Genomic DNA, 18,204 nt, shown 5'->3' on the forward strand with positions numbered 1-18,204 from the left:
GGCCACTTAAGTTTGAAATATTATGCCCTCTACAAATGAAGATGTCTAGAACCATTTCCACGGCACAATTTAATCTTGATACCCTAAGTACGTCATCAGCGTCAGTCGTTGGGCTGACGTATAATTTTATTCGACTTACCGCACATCTGTCCCGCATAAATGTAAATGTACTTAGCAGTTGAAATTATACAAAGAAACGTAACAGGCGCGTCCTGTCATACGTTTAATTAAGTGCTTACCCGCTGTCGTATTAGTCCAGAGCAATTTTGTACGCATTTCTATCGCATAAGCTATGGTTCCAGCAGAAAGGGTTCATGATTACCATCTATTTCATTATTTTTAGGTTTTCTATAAGTAGCTTCGGTCGTAATTACCATAGTTATCAACCTAACCCAAGCGAGATCACCATTATTTCTCATTTTTTGCTGAAGACCTCGTCGCTCACCAATTTGACCGTTGAACTGGCGTGCGCCATTAAAACAACATGGGGGCGCTAAACTCTTGCATCCGCATATTACTCAGCGTAGGCTCATTTCCATTTAGTGCCTTTACCTGTCTTTGAGAAAAAAAACAAAGTGACAGCTGTCATGCGGGCGACTTGGCGGGCTATTGAACTAAGCCAATAAATATTGAAGAAATGTACTGGCTTCGAACGTTTGAATAGGGACGTTTCCTTATTGCTTCGGACTTGTTTGTCACCGTTTTTATTTGCCCAGTAGTGCAGCTAGGTTTGGTCGTAAACAATTGAGCTCTACTTGTCTTTGCGCAGCTGTGGCTGCCATTAAAAAAATTAAATAAGTCTGGCAGGGAGAGGTCAAATACCTTTTATTGCTTAGAAAAGGGCTATCCTTAAGACAGAATAGAATAGATACAAAGTGCTACTAAACTTAAAATAACACTTATGTAACACGAACGGGTAGGTACACGCCTTACTAAATCTAGAAGATTTTTTGTATGACCCTGTTTTATCAACCAATAAACTGATATTGATGGCATTAAGGTGTTCCTTTAACTTTCGTATCTCTCAATCCATTTGATATACTTTAATTATCACATGGCAGGTCTTGATCATCACTTCCTCTACACAAAGGGTGGAGTGTATTGTTCACCTGGCGCAGGTGTCCTGATTGCAGGCGTGACGACACGCCCCCCACTGATATTGGCAGTTCCAAGCTCCAAGCTGATGTTTGCACAAGACTTTCTCAACTGGTAATGGTAGACAAAAGCACGAAATTGGCTTTTAATGCTAGTACAGTCAACGTCACGTAGTTCGTGACAGCCATTGGTAACAACTCAACTTTATTCCAATTTAGATACATTTTTAGATTTGAGAATTTTGGAGAAGGGGGAGCATTCGCAATTAGAATTATTAATGACTGGTGGGAGATAAAAAAGGGGTTTTGTCTTCGAAAAGATAAGATATTATCCTCATAAAAAATTAGATGACCCAAGGGTCTCCATCTTCACGAGAACAGCTGCTCTACCTGGTTGATGCACGCCTACAGTTGATGTGCCACGCACGCAAGCTACCAAATTGTTTTTAATTAAACAGAACTTTCTAGAAATTTGAAATTCTAACAGGTTGTAAAATTTGGAAAATAGCCTGTAATTTAAATATACAACATAATACACGGAATGCAATATTCCACTAATTGAAAAATTAATCGGCTTTTACGTAGCTTCCAAAAAGACTCCAATTCGTTAATAATTAGGGTAAATCCAATGCTATAGTATTCAGAAGTATCCATCATTCAATAAATAGCGTAAATAATGGTAAAATGAGTACTATAGATCATTGAGTCAGAATAAAAGATCGTGAACGTGATAAAGTACCTACAAAAGAAAGTGCCCTTACACCCGTTTTCACAATATGGCCACAAAGAGGGTTGAAACTGTAGAAAGTCGATGGACAACTAAAGATAGGCTGTAAACCGCTGCTGGCGGGACGCAGTAACTCATAAACGACATAAAACACAAGTTAGCCAAAGGAAACCGTTAACAGCTGTTCCTGTTATCTTGGAAAGATTGTACACATCGATAGCAAGCTTAATTATTTCCTCGATCTACATCTAAATATAATGGCAATGTAAAATGTTCTATGGGCAATTATTCAGACTTTCATCATAATAATTACCACCATTGTGAATTACAATGCAACATATGGCGGTTTTTTAAAAGGTCTCTACTTCAGATAGTCATGAATCATGGTCTATTTCCACAATTTTAGAATATTGTCCATCGATCGGGATGGCGGCTATATCTCACTTCGGTGGCGTACCTAAGCCTACCATCAATCAAAATGCTCGACATATCCGGAATATAAAATGCTCCACACATAGTGAGCGATTAGGTTATCAGGCATCTATAAATATTTTGAAATAATTGGATTTTAAAACGTAGAACTTGATATCAACTTTAGATCTGGGACGCAAAGTACAATGCACATTGATAACGAAACATACAGAGGTTCAATGGAAATCATTATTTTAAGTAAGACGTAGAAAGTTAGGTGTTTTACACTTTAATTACTCTCTCATTCATAGAGTTTGACACAAAAAACATAAAGATACGAAACCTATTTTCATTACATTCGTTGAGAACACGCACACGTGAAATCACCAACAATGGTTCGTCCCAAATGTTTAGCTCTTGAATCCTGTTTCCTTAAATCCAAGTAGTAAGGTTGAGAATGGGGTGTAAATTAATTTGGAGGGGTACATGAAATTGGCGATGTTTCCCCAAAGAGCGATTCGCGACAGACTCACAGATGTCGCTGCGTTCGCAAACACTTGTTACCCTCCCCTCGCCGGTCCTAAAATAACTGGCGGTGTCGTAACAAACGTCAGGGAGAATTTGGGCGCCATTTCTATAGTTTTTGTAACATTTGTAACTAAAAGCATTAAGAAAATGTTTCAATTAAATTGTAAATTATTTGAGTACCTACCTAGTCCCGCATTTACTTCTTGCCTTACTAATTTAATATCCGTAAAGGGTAAAGAATCCATTAAGATAAAATTTTGTTAGGTCAAAAGATCGAGTTTGGCGCAAAAAGATTATAAGCCCAAATAATGCTGCTGTCCTTAACACAATTGCATTTAAATGTTACTTACTTATCTGATTATTACTCCGATTTCATTCTGAATTAATGAAATAAATACAATGCACTTCATAAGAGCTGTTTTTGAAATTATTTTGTAGAGTTATTTTAATAGTGGCTCAAACATCTTTGAATCTTTGTAATATCATCTTGAGGATAGATTTTAAATATTAATAAATTTCAGATGAAAGAGGTAACTTGACTGCTATTTAAACTCATAAGAAACTGATTTATGTTGAACGTCCTACAGGAACTGCGTACATAGATTAAGTAATAGAACATCATCTAAATATAGATATTAATTTGTTTTGATTATTAAAAATTGGAAGGATTGTTATAATTATTCAAAATGACCAATTTGAATTAATTGTTGATCCAAATGACAAACGAAACATCTTTAACATGAAAATTTATAAAAAAAAAAATGCTTAATATTGTAATTTGGATTGATCTTGCAATTTGATGAAATGTACTAGAGCTATCAACAAATCGGTTTGCTTCTTGGCCTTGATAATGATATCGTAAATCGGAAAGTAGTAATAAAATAATATTATAAATCGGCAATAAAATAGTACAGATTTCACGGTATCGTTAAGGTTAGTTTGATCTCTAACTATAATTACGTAAAGGACAAGTCTTGCGATATGACGGTTAAGGTCACAAAAATGTAACATTGACTTGACACGCCCGCTAGCACACCCGCGTCGCTACGCACACAGGCGCGCGTGTGACGAAACGACGTGACGTCACAACGGCACGCGATCCACACCCACACGCGCACGTGCTGTCCACGTGACGTATTTGACGCACATTACCAAACGGCGAGAAGGAACGGCACGCACACTAGCGCGGTTGTAAACAAAGTGACGTCGTCGTGAGTCACTCACACTGCGGCGCGGCGTCTGTCCGCACACAGGCCCACGTGATTAATGTAAACAAACCGGTCGGTGTCATGGCGCTTGCACTCACACAGCCCGTCCACTGTATCTAAAAGTGGGCCATCTGTGTTGAAGTGGCTTGAATAAGCCCTGTAGAATTCCAGTTGCGGCTATTTCTTGCTTTTGTGACATAATACAACAAATATGACATAAAAGAAGTTCATAACACGACAGCGTTACTTACTAGCTTGGTATCTATCCTTATTCACTGTTACGCAATGCTTGATAGATTATTTAACAGCTATGTTAAAGTAAATTTACATTTTATACTCAATTTTCCTTAATATGTCGTGAAGGTATTTCGTTTCTTTGCTTGCCAAAATTCAAAGAATTTTATCCATAACCATAATAATCTCGATTTCACATCCTGCGATAAAACGACACAGCTTACTCTTTGGACAACAATAATCGTAACTCGGATCCTTTAAATAAGGCCCAGCCACCAATTTGGACGAACAAAGCCCGATAAAAACCAACGAGTACAGAACAGACACCGAAAATAAAAAATTAAATAAAAATCACAATACAGCCGTGCACAAAAGTTATAACAGGCTGAATGTGAAACAAGTACAGTCGTAAATAAAAACGAATAGCGCGCGGCCCGACGCGTACTGTTATTACACCAAAATTTATGGCATTTTCCCAAAAATTACCAGTTTCAGCCAGTTTATGACGCACTGAATTTGGACTTTAAAGACCCTTTCTAAGTACTTTATATTGATAGTTAAAAAATATTATCTAATTACCGCCGTCCGTTATCTCGATATGGCTATAACAGATTTCTATCTGATGCTAATGGCTGGAATCCCTTAAAACGTATAATTAAAACACAATCTTCGCTCTTAAAAACAATTTAATGCAAACAACTGCCTTGGTAACGTATAAACAGTTGCAAACGATGCTTATAATTATAACAAGAGCAACATAAACGCAAATATTATTCATACAAATACGAAATCTATATCTAGAGATTGTTGTCAGTGGTAGACTCAGATCATAGAAAGAGAATAGATATGAAGTCGCGCGTAACTACAACGAGAACCAGTGTCCCCACATTTCCCCCACCACAGCTCCCACACACACATTCAACTGTGTAAAAACAAAGCGACTGAGAGTCTACGACAACATGTGCAACCGGCTTAAAAGTGTTGTTATTGGCCAGAAGGCATGCCTTATGGCCAATCAATGGCCGCGTGACGTGACGCACACATTGAAAACGCTAGTGAGAGAACAAAGATAAAATGGAGTCGACAAGATATCGATACTTTAAATCGCTAGGGGCAAGGATCGAAACTGATTTCACAAAATGCTTATGTATGAAAACCTTTTTATTATTATACGTTATTATTAACTACTATCACGCATTTACTTTTCAATTATGGCGATCTGCGTACCGCATAATGTTTATCAAAAATAATGCCTATATTAGGCTTTCAACTAGCTCTTATAGTAATTACATAGTTGACAGTTACTAATTACTTCTACTGTTATTATTTTTTTTGTAAAATCTAACACATCATTTTTTAATTTAAAATTACAAAATAGAAAATTATAATTTACTTCTATTTATCGATAATAGGAAACCGCATTAGAACACGAGCACGGCACTATGTTACGACCGGCACATGCGGCCGTACTGTGTATTTTCACTCGACAGTGGATATCGGAAGAAATTAAATACATTGCGCAGTAGTTGAGCATGACATAAAGTGGTTGCTAACTAAATCGTCAATGTACAAGTGTGTTAGAATTTTTATCACCACTGATTTCGATATCGCAGTAACTGTTACGGCACTGAATTCGTTCGTAAAAATGTTTAGTTTTTTTATTTATAAGCAAAATACCAATGGATTTGCAATACTTACATGTAGTAAATGATTCCATTGTTCCTGTAGTTCTGCGTTTCACTTGTTTTATTGCACGTAACGACGCATTATCCAAAATATCGGAGAACATTTCCTTAGTACGACTGAATCGCGACTAACCTAGCTACGCGGCCGATGTTCGTTTCTGGGCATATCGCGGAGACACGCGCCACGCCCCCGTTTCACATCTATTCCCTTCTATGATCTGAGGTGGTAGAGTTTCCGCTAAGAGCATTTGCATGATAAAACTACAACTCTGTGTTAAAATGGCCGTCGGGGATAATGTGACACACCTAGAAAATTCTTTGTCTATTTTAAAATTTATAACAATCATTAGATCATTAGCGGACATAGAAGATTACAACCACTCCCAAATTGCCAACCTCCCAAGCTTTTTATGTGGTGTCTGTCTCTCATAATTATTTCACAGCTGAATTTTGCTGTTGCTCTAAAATTTCACACACCCGCCCAGGCAAAGATTTATAAAAGGTTTCTTCTTTATGTCCCCATATATCACAGGAAACCATGATTTACATACATACGAGCTTTGGAACGTTAGGCGTGACGTATTTGCTCTGTGTGCCTCTACCAAAAGCGCACCGTAATACTGTAGCAGGTATACCTACACCACTGTACAATTTGGCATTGGTGTCAATAGCCTATGAACTGTATGTCTGAGGGATAGGGTCTTTATCTGCTTGGCCAATTACTTCCCAATTAATTCAATTATGTTGTAGTTAACGCCCCAAAAGTTGTTGGTTAATTACGTGTAATAACTTTGGGAAAACATGAATTAGCATTTCTTCTACATCATCATTTTAGTAGCCTTAGCAATTATAATCATCAGAAGGTTTTGTACTATTTTTAACTTTTTAGGATTCATGCGAACTAGAATCTAAACCTAAAATATGGTCCCAGATTTTTTTCAGGGACGCTTTTTCAATAAAATGAAGACCGTTTAATCTAATTTCTGATTGATAAGAAAATTTTTAACTTTTTCTTCTTTTCAATGAAATGATGAATGAAAGAAATAAATAACTTTATTTTCAGGTGAAACCGTCAATCTGCAGCCAAAATTATAGAAACTATTCTTTTAAAGTAAAAATATTAATAATCAAGTTATTAATACTTTATCGGAATCTACCGACAGTCGATTTCACCATGCTGTGAGATATGGCACACACCAAAAACTGGTCGCCATAAAATATCATATTCGGAGTCCTAACAACTTTCTAAGCCCGGATGCGCAAGAGACGATATGCAATAATATTAACATTATGTAGATTATTACCTTAAAATATTGAAATATCATCAATATGGTCCCAAAATTTATTTTAATGCCCATTTTAGGTGAAATTATAGAAGCGTTTGACAATATTTTGCAATTAGGAGCTTATGGATGTGACACATTCAACGCGTTTGATTTAGTACGTATTTTCTGATAATACATTTGAATTTGATTCATAGTATTGAAATTCATGAAACAGTTTTCAGTTTCACATTATATTATCTTCTAGGAAATTTAGAAGATATCTCATAATGATATAAAGCAACTGCGCAATATCCACCAGAAACTATTTTGTAAAAATAAAAGAAGACCACACTGTCACATTCTCATAAAACACATGAGTTACGTTCCCAAATATTCTCCAATTGAGCCAGCCTTGCGTTAACTATATAAAAATAGTTAATTACATAATCGTTCGTTGTTAAAGTCGGGCAAATTGCTCTATCACAATGAAGCCGCCTTGGCCCGCCATTGGCCTCCATTTTAACCGGGTTACGTGTACTATTGTTTATTTTGCGAGTGTATCAGAATTCACTGTATCTTTCCCCGAATTGGGGATCGTAGAATTGTGTTTGTTAATGGAAGTCCACGTCTTGATAGTATTAGTAGATTTATGTTTCATTGTCTCTATCAATACCTTTTTAATTAAAGTCTCATTGATGAATAGTATAGTTGTGTGTGTAAAATAGTATGCTCTGACCTGCTTACTCAAATACGTAACACTGTGATAACGTCTGACTTAAATTCATCGGCTTCAATGAATATTGGTTACATAATAATATCAATAACTTTTCTTCGTTATAAAACTTCATTCATTTTAGTATCTAATTGGTTTTTAGCTAACAGTCGTGTTTCGTGTTTTTCATTTACAGTTTTAACAACAAATGCGTTGGTTTACTAATTTCGCCATTTTGTCATCTACGCCTCTACTACATCACGTTTAAATAATAATATATGAAATTCACAAGAATTTAAAAACAAATTTCAAGTAACTTACTTGGTTGGGATCACCAATTGACAGTGCTTTCCATTTGTCTAGTAATTTTGATAACCCAGCCACTAATATGAATATTCCAATTAAATAAAGTTACTTGGCGTGAGATTCTAATATCTATCATGCTCGTATTACTATAATTATCGCAGTGGCCTTCTGCGATTCTAATGTATTCTTAAACAAACCGATGCACGAGTAGAATGGTGCCCACGCTTGAATAAAATCAGCATTTTCATAATTTATATCCCTTTCAGACCATCTGCTAACTGCTAAGTATAAGTTAACCATTGTCTTGGTTCTTGTTGATGTATCGAACAAAGAATACCTTACCTATCTTCTCCATCATCTAAGTTGTAGGCGTCCATTTCGATTTCGTTAATTTAAAGGCAGAATTTCGTAAGACCAGTTGCTATATCTTTATTTAACTGTACATCCTTAATTTTGAGTATGAAAATAAACAAAAGACATAACATTTTGCAATGTTCGAAAACGACACCTACCTAAGTATTTGCCGAACCGTTTATGCCATGGTGTAACTAACTACCAAGTCTTGGTTGCCATAATAACTATTGCAAACTTATAGAACACGGTTATTGGTCACGATGACGAAACCCGTGGGCATGGAACCGTAAAAATTTCTTTGTCCTATTTCTAACCTCCACGTTTTGCAATCTATCCACAAATAATAAAAATTATGGCGCGAAACCCGTTCAATTGATATTTTAATATATTTTATTACTTGCGAGGGTTGTATTCTCGTGATCAAAAGCTATTATTTACATAGCAACTCAAGCATTGAGTTCAAAATTTGAATAAAGTTAAATTGTGATTGTAAACTAACTTTATGGACATGCGTAAAATCATTTGAAACGAATATTCCGGTCACGATATAAATAAAAAATAACATTGATATTCAAATTCGGAGCTAAATGGAGTTCGTGTTGAAGTAAATCAATTTATTCAGAAACTTTCTCTTCCTTTATTAAGGTCCAGTCTGTTTGGGCGTGATGAAGAGATTTCCATCAAATTTTATTACATGATCTAGCTGTGATTTTAATCAAGTCGTCCAAATACCGTATTAAGCGAAATATTCTCCTTTCAGGACGTTCATAATGGTTTTAAAACCTAATACCGATACAGCTGTAAAACAGCGCCATTCCTAATAGGCACGAATCGAGCCGTGTCCGATAACAAATCTGCGCTGTAATAAAATCACTTCACAATAAGGCAGCTGTACCAACACCGCTATAGCGTTTTTCGACTTTTTTCGGCATTAAAAAACCTCATTCTTTTTCTTGAGTGCCAGCTAGTTTTCGTCTCCGTAACCAAACTCAAAGGTAAGCGCGAGTGCGTGGTCGACCTTAAAAAAGATTTTCATGCGACGTTGAACTTTGCTGCTCAAGGAATAGGGACTCCGAGTAACAATGTGAGGGTTAATTATCGCTCAAACCATTGCAGCAATTGCTTTTCAAATCGGTCCATTTTTTGTGCCAACAATGGGAACTCTGGCTGTTTTGTCGCTTGGCCGATTTCGCATCGGCCCTAGCGATCGCGTAATTGATTGTTTCGCGTAAGAAATCGAATCGTTAGCCACGGCGATAAATCGATAATTGAATTTTAACGTTTTCCATTACCGCCTATCGGTGCAGATAGATTGATTCCTAATAATTGTTGTGTTTAGATTCTCCATGCACACGCGCGGTTATGAAACCCGCGGCCCTCGCGTGATTTTGAAACTTTTTACGGCGAAATAAGTTTACGATTATTTACGGTTCTGCTGGAAGCAATTTTATTGATCGTATTCAATAATCCCTCGGCGGTTTGTTTGTATTTTTAGAAAGGCATGCCTTACGGGGCTCTCAAATTGCTAAAGCCAAACGATTAACGATGACAAAACTCGATACTCGGTCATTTATGTTCAAATTTTATGTAGCGCGTTTTTATACATAAAACCAAATAAAGTGTCATACAACTTTATCCGTTTCGACCTCAATTTATACCAGATTTAAATACTAAAACGTCTACCCGCATAAAAACGGTGCCGGATAAAAAATACAGCTAAAACCATTTCAATTTGAGCCGAACTCGATCGGCGCACGTCAAAAACACGTTCACGGACCGAAACCGGTGTTTGACGAATTGTAAATCGAATACTCGGACTCGGCATTTCCGCTCGCAACCGATTATTTTGAATCGAGAATCGTTCGAATAAACATGTGGGGTGCGAACGCGGTGCATTGTGCGTTCGAAATACGAATTTAAACGCAATGTTACCTGCTTCCCGTTCGTGAGAACGCGGCGTTAAATTGATGATGTTGTATGGAATCGTATAAATTAGCGGTCTATTTGTAAAGCTCAACAAAGCTGTAATTGATAATAAATGATAGGGAAAGAACGAATTACAATCACGATCGTATTCGCTGGGCATTCATTTTGCGGAATTGTAATGACTCTCGCATGTAGACCGTAAATCTGCGTAGGTAAAAAGGCAGATATTTGTGACATTAGTGCCCGTTTTCACCATTATTCCCTATGAAAACAAAATTCCTGTTATGTGTTACCATACGGGTCACTTAAAAATTAGGGATTGTTGGTGAAAACGGCATTAATTTCTTGATCACCTTATCTAAAAAAGTAAATTACGTACCAAAAAGACAATTCGAAGCATCAAAACCTTGGTCAGACTTTAGTAACACTGCCTAAATTAGACTTTACTACACACATTCCAGCTGATATCCCACAAACACCATTAAGTAGGTAACCACCAACTAGCTACAGGATGCTTAAATTGGAAACAAAACATAAGTTATGTCGTTATAGGTCTATAAATCGAATATATTTAGTAAACTCAGCCCAGTCGGTCGTATTTTCAAAATATTGACGGCATTCGGCATAGAAATAGAATGTTTACAATTTGATTGGCTATGTTTAGAAGCCTATGTTTTATTGAGGAAGTTCAGGTGGTTACGGATATATTAATAACTTAGGTACTAATTATGTAAGATTCAAGAGTATTTTAAAACTAAAATAAGAGGTATTTCTTTTCTGTAACTAAAATTAGACAACTATGATATCGCCACTAATACTTATGCGGATATTATTAATTATCATAACAGCTTTCAATTTACAAAATATATTGTTAGTAAAATATTAAACTATCATACTTAAAGAAACAATCGTCTGATCGCAAACATCCAACTCTGTAACTTCTGGCTTTGTATGATTCTTCTGTAAATTGGAGTCATGAATATGTAGAGTCCTCGAAAGGCCTCAGAATCTACTCGTAAAATAAAAAGTAATAGTTATAGTCCCAGCCTTAATCTCACACTCCTCATCGATTATTGTAAAAGTGTAGTCCCAGCTTTATTTTTAAAATACCTGAGTATAACCTTCTCTCTCCTTTTCCAGGGTTCCACCTGAGTGGAGTGGTGCGGGCGCCTGCAGCCGTGCCTCCGTGCTCGGAGCCCGAAAGGCTCTACAGGGTCACTGTTTCATTTGACAGGTGAGTTTGACAGATAACTTCATGAGGTACACCTGGGGGGATACTCCCAAAAATGTTATTCTGAAGTTTCGAAAGTTTCCATCCCTCTTACGCAAAAGGAGATACTAGCATGAGTGACAGAAACAGTCTTGTAGGGGTGGACGGTGCATGCAGTGGCTAATAAATAAGCCTTTGGAATATAACTGATCATATTGCAAGCGTAATTGGGAACTTATCTCGCATAATCTCTACATATTAATTGAACGTATCCACGTGTATCACATCTATTTTTAGTAAAAAGGTCCGTATTTAAACTTTGCCTGGGCATTATTACTCCAACCTTCGATAAAGCTCACAAAAACCGCAAACTGGAACTGCAATTAGCATTTTTTTTAAAGATCAACACAACCTTGTCATTTACCACAATTAAAAAGCGGCCTCTAATAAATCAGTAGCCCCAAAAACGTAGGTAGAGTCGGATACAAAATATGTCAGAACTGGGTTTTAACCTGTGTAAAATATTTACAAATAAAAGCTTTACTAACTTTTAAATACATATCAATGTTTTATGTAAAATGATCTAAAAACAGGTCTCATAATGACACCAAAAAAAATTAAAATTACGTAATGTCTATCCATTTACTAATAGAGGAACGAATCGGTGTCTTATAGGTTTACAACAAAAAGCCTGTTCTATTTTGTTGTTCTAAAAAGGTGTTCTTTCTGAGCCCGACTGTACGATGTGCCAAACAAAAACAAAAGGTGTCAAAGACCCGCCTTTGTTGGCCGCGTGGGTCTAACCGATTCAGGGGAGGCTCTTATTAACTTAAAGGGCAACGCACTAGAATAATACCTTTTCGGAAGAATTATCATAATAGAGACGATAGTTTAGATAGAGCTTTGTAAATTAAAAAGAAGTGTTTGATATTAAAAAAATGTGCAGCGTAGTTTTACAACAAAATACGATCTTGTATTGTTATGTTCCAATACCCCCAATCCGTATGTAAGTTTGTAGTTAATTATATTATTTATTTGATTGTGTACAAACAATAACAAATTAGCCAGCACAGATTTTGTGCTCTACTTACTCGTAGTTTCAACTTAATCCATTTTGCTGTTAAGTGTCAGTGATCTAATGTACGAGCAACGCCATCTGTTGGTGACGATCGATAGTATCTCCCATTCAAAGCAGTGCTTAATGAATTCATTCATAATTTCATTGTAACTAATGATATTTTAGGCACAGATAATATAGGCAAATTCCTGGAAATCTCCCAATACTAATACCAAATACCGTCACCGAAATCTAAAATTAGGCCGATACATACTCTTATCAGCCTGATTTGTCTACATGTGACTGAAGATTTTCAGTGCCAGCCGTTTTTCAAGTCTAATTGATTCATTTCAAATCACTTTGGCAGGTCATAACAATTGACATGATCGACCTGGCGGTATACACACTGAAAACAAAATACTGTACTTGAAAACATTTACTGCTTTGTATGAGACTAGTAAAGTCATTAAAATGCTATTTTTAAGATGTGACCTCCCCAACTCGTCTGTCCAGCGTAGTTAGTGCAAGCCAAATCCTCCTTTGGCCTTTTGTAAATTAGAGACGGTCGTGCTCCTGCAGTAATCTTAATAACCTGATTATAACTTTGACGAGGCGTTAATTCATTTGTTTCTTATCTACAGATGCAAAATAACAGGCGTGACATGCAGCTGCGAAGCGCGAGACATCTTTTGGTGCCAGCATGTCGTCGCGCTGGCTCTCTACCGCATCAGGAACGCCGACTCCGTGCGGCTGCGGGTGCCTATATCAGGTGAGCATTCCATCTGCAGTCAGGAGCATTATCAGCATGTAGATTGAAGAATATAACAACAAGTTTTGGCTATTCGAGACTAGGAAAAGCAGTCTTGACTCTTGAGTGGTCTGGCCGTCAACAATTAAGTCAAAGGAGGTCAATAACTTTTTAATTCAGCTCTTGAACTTTCTTAAATGAGTACGTACTTGACATTTTGATAATGTAGAGAACATCTATACAGCACTTTGCAGCAAGACTCGATGCTCAAAATACAGTCATACATAGATCATGTTATCTTAAAATCACGAATGTTCATCACTTTTAAAGAGCTTAAAGCTTCAAACGAGTGAAAAGGGGCCATGAGGTAATCCTCAGGCATGCAATGCAATAATTAAAGGGCCTCGAAAAAATGACTATGCTTTTACACTCAGAAATTAAATATAATATCCAATCTGGTATTTCCAGAAACCCTGCTCCAAATGGACAGGCAGCAGCTGCAGAAGTTCGTGCAATACCTGATAGCGGAGCACCATACGGAGGTGCTGCCAACCGCCCAAAGGCTGGCCGACGAGGTCCTGCAGGCCAGGTCGGCTATCAACAGGATATGCGGCGCGCCCGACCCCACGGCTGGGCCGCCACCCGACGCGCACCATGCTTGGCACTTGGATGAACAGCAGGTAAAACTTCTTTGTTTTGCTATCAGCTTACATTAGAACAAACAATACTGGATATAAGGCTTGGCCTCTCTACTCAGTCATGATTAGGAACTAGGAACTGAAAACCGAATCTGAAAAACGGCACAAATATTTTTTCTGCCAACGACCCTGAACAACAGCAGGCTGCATGAATATTATACCTAGGCACACAAATAAATGACACGATCTAAAGAAAAATACAACAAAGACCTGAAAAAGTTTACATTAAAACTACACATAAAGTTCATAAATGCTGGCCATTTAAAATATTTTGTTTAAAAAAATATAAAAAGTTCACAAAAAATTGCAAAAAATAAAAATAAAAACTACTCAAGTAAAAACTTTTTTTTAAACTTTGATTCTGGCCTTAAATTTTCTTTTATGAATGACATTTTGGTACCTATTTTGTTTTTATTTATTTCTGTAGATTGTTTTAATCAATGTCATCATTTCTCTATTAGATTGTTTTAATCAATTTCATTATTTTTTCAGGTCTGTGAACAAGTGCGGGCGTACTTATTACAGGGGACTTATTACAATGCAAATAAGCAGCTTAATTCGTTATTTTCTAAGGTGAGCTCTATTTTTATACTTTCTCTACCATACAAAGTATGCCATTAACTATAAACCAAAGGAACTTGACAAGAAGATTTCTAAAAGTCATTCTTATTACCAGGTACGAGAAATGCTTCGCGCGCAAGACTCAAACGGCCCTCGGATGCTCATGCTTATGACCGAGCAGTTCCTCTCAGACCCTCGGCTCCTTCTTTGGAGGAACCAGAACACCCCCATGACAGAGAAATGCAGGCAGCTGTGGGAACAGCTGGGAGCTTTATGGGTCAGCATAGTGCTGGACCCTGGGAGTAATAAGCACCACAGGATACAGTGGAGACATCTGCTGGAGAAATGGTCGGCGGTTGAAGTCTGTCCTACTGAGGACCCGGACTATAGATCTTTTCCATTGGTGAGTGAGTGAATGAAGTACCTATAAAAATGGGTGTTCTCTTGATTACTTTCCTATCCAAAGAAACATAAATGGTCTCTATCAAAGTATGATCTTATCAGGACGTCTTTGATTAGTCTTTTTTACTTTGAAACTAGTCAAAATACATTAAACTTTGCTTTAGAGAAATTGTATTATAAGGACCAGGCAAAGCAATTACAAATAGCACTACATTTACATAGGATACATTGCCAGTTGCCACACTGGATGCGATCTGTGATCAGGTCAAAGTAATCAATGTGCGGGCTGCATTCACTTTGAACTGACCGCAAACCCCATCTAGGAAGTGTGAAAAATCCTTAAACTATACTTACTTTATGCACTTACCGATTCTCCTGATTTCATGTAATGATGATATTCTCTCTTCGTTACAGTACGCAAGAGAGAGGGAGAGGAACGAGAGAGATCGCGACAGAGACCACAGAGACAGGGACAGAGAACGCCACAGGGACCGCGAGGAGAGAGACAGAGAGAGACTGCGCGAAAGAGAGGAGAGAGATAGGTACGAACAAAAACCACAGAAATATAAAGCACTAGCTTTCCGCCCTCAGCTTCGCGCGCGTGGACTACATTATCTACATATATGTTACTCGTGGATAATGTAACTTTCGAATGATGAAAGAATTTTTAAAAAAGGTCCAGTAGTTTTTGAGCCTATTCATTACAACCAAACAAACAAAGTTTTCCTCTTTATAATATTAGTGTAGAAGTGTAGACAATGAAAGAAAGCTACGATATTAACACCCGTTTTCACAAACGTTACTATGAGTTCTCACAGTGCGCGTTGACGCACAGAGTCTCACACAAACCAATCACAGAGCTCTATTCAACGCTGTGCGTTCGATTTGCTGCTTCACTTAGCAAGCATCGTTTGTGAATACGGGTGTTAGATTTCCTTGATAGTGCTATTTTTTGCTCCAATAATCTATAGGTAAGTTTTTTCCGTGTTAAATATTGTCTAAATAATATTTTTGTTCACAGAGAAAGACATAGAGAAAGACAAAGAAGAGATTTGCATTCCCATTCGGAGAGTTCCGATGAAGAATCTAGGCCTAATAAGTTAGTATTTTCGACTTAATTTTGAATTCTTATGAGAAACTGACTAGTGTACAGACGACAGTACATCAAGCTTAACAATCCAGAGACTTATGTAGTTGTAAAATAATTACAACCTGGTCGAGTTAACTGCGCACCTTGTCGGCCGTGACGTCACATCGACGCTCTCTGGTACGAACGGGGCGAACGCGGGGATATGTGTGGGTTAGTGCAAGGGAGAGTCGCATTCCAGCGAGATGCGCAGTTAACTCGTATTTGCCACGAAAATGTCTGATGAGCTGTTGAATGTATGTAGGTATATGAATACTGGGGAAATCTTGATAAATTCATAATAAAATTTGTTTTTGTTGCAGTTATGAACGTGAATACAGGAGAGCTAGCAAACGGTTAAGACTGCACAATTCGCGGCCGGCGCCTTCGTTGACCCCGAGGACTGTCTTCCACAAGTAAGATCAGTTTTGCCTATCTACCAAACTCTCGTACAAATCAAAACACAGCATTATGTTTTCAATTTTAAAATTGTAAAAAATGGTCCTTCGAGCCAGCATATTGAATTAAAGTTCGCTGAGAATCTTTCACAAAGTAAACAATACTGAACTACAAGTCTAGCGCATTCTGAATTTCTAAGTCAGTGTCTGAGGTATGAGAGCGTCACGGGAGGGACATAACTTGACTTATCTTTCCCGAATTTCCCACCACTGCAACTCCTGTATAGCCAAAATCTACTTACAGTTTGAAACCCAAAGATGAGTAATCTCGAAAGATGGCTACGTATTTATAGATTTTTCTAAAAGTCATTTTGATTATAGCTAAGCACAATTTTTTGTTCTCAGAGCGCTGGACGCGGTTGACATAAGCTGGGAGAATGAGCACCTGAAGTACATTCTCAGCAGTGACGAGTATTCTGATCCTGAAAAACCGGAGAAGGCTGGTGGCTCGGCTGCTACAGTACCACAACCCTACCCCAAGTTTAACGACCTGGGACAGCCTCTATGGCATGGTAAGTGATATTCAACTTGCTAATGGCAGGAAAATTGATCTTTTACCAAGTTTCTCCCGAAATCCTCAAAGATCACGGTTAGTTAGTAAAATACTTTACGTGTTTTAAACTTTGTGACTAAAAACTTTATCACTTACCTAGGTACTTCTATATACTTACCTGTGAATTAAACCCTAAACACTTTGCCATCAACTGTGCGTTTAGATACTATAGTGATTTATTAACAAAAATCATATTTGTGTGCTAGCGACTGTAACTTCAAGTTCAGAATCTCTGAAGGTTCCTGTTAATTTTGGTCTTCTAAAGTTGTTTGTAACAGGTCAAGAAAGATTCATTAAAATACTATTTCTTATTACAGAACATTTGCCAGTAGTGGGGGCTCGGATAGAGGCCCTACGAGCTCACGGACGTGCTCCCGCCGCTTTAAGACTGGCCGTCAGTGCAGCGAGGGCCATGAGGCATCGACAGGTGAGACTTACCCTTGATTAAAGATAGCAAAAGATTGGCTCTAGATGTACTTACTACCAGACTCTTACTTCCATTGGTCTATTAATTGGAATTTGTAATCTGGTCGTTTCCAATTCAATTCCAAGTTTTCGATATTTAAGCCTCTCCGCATCACCTAATTTATTTATCATGTGTTTCTCATATCGCAATCGAGGCAAGAGTGAATAGGCACTTACAGTGCAGATATGTACCATCCTAGACTGCATCTCACTTAACACCAGGTGTGCCTTTTCTTACATAAAAAAAGTTGATATTGTAATAGTTCAAATATTTGTGAGCCCCTGCCAATTCAACTTCTGGACTATTCAACCTTCATTGGTTGGGTCTAAATAACCACGAAGTGCGTTGTAAATCAAAATCAAATGCTAGCTAAACGAGACACCTGTCCAGTAGTGAGCAAGAGTAACTAAATTGGATACCCAGTACTGAAAATAAAATGAGAGGTGGGAGATATTAAATTTAACCACATCACAAC

At 37.5% G+C, this 18,204-nt stretch overlaps 1 protein-coding gene across 1 annotated transcript in view; it reads left to right on the forward strand.

Annotated features, from left to right (window-relative positions):
- The window catches only part of LOC135080196 (zinc finger SWIM domain-containing protein 5-like), a 72,399-nt gene that overhangs the window by 46,630 nt on the left and 7,565 nt on the right, over positions 1-18,204 (forward strand). The window contains exons 2-11 of the mRNA XM_063974879.1: positions 11,591-11,684; positions 13,359-13,486; positions 13,934-14,145; positions 14,656-14,736; positions 14,840-15,127; positions 15,541-15,668; positions 16,148-16,225; positions 16,576-16,668; positions 17,056-17,222; positions 17,581-17,690. Of these exons, the coding sequence (XP_063830949.1) occupies positions 11,591-11,684; positions 13,359-13,486; positions 13,934-14,145; positions 14,656-14,736; positions 14,840-15,127; positions 15,541-15,668; positions 16,148-16,225; positions 16,576-16,668; positions 17,056-17,222; positions 17,581-17,690 (1,379 nt within the window). The remainder of the gene's footprint in view (positions 1-11,590; positions 11,685-13,358; positions 13,487-13,933; positions 14,146-14,655; positions 14,737-14,839; positions 15,128-15,540; positions 15,669-16,147; positions 16,226-16,575; positions 16,669-17,055; positions 17,223-17,580; positions 17,691-18,204) is intronic.

This window comes from Ostrinia nubilalis, chromosome 17 (assembly GCF_963855985.1).
Source record: "Ostrinia nubilalis chromosome 17, ilOstNubi1.1, whole genome shotgun sequence".
NCBI lineage: Eukaryota > Metazoa > Arthropoda > Insecta > Lepidoptera > Crambidae > Ostrinia > Ostrinia nubilalis.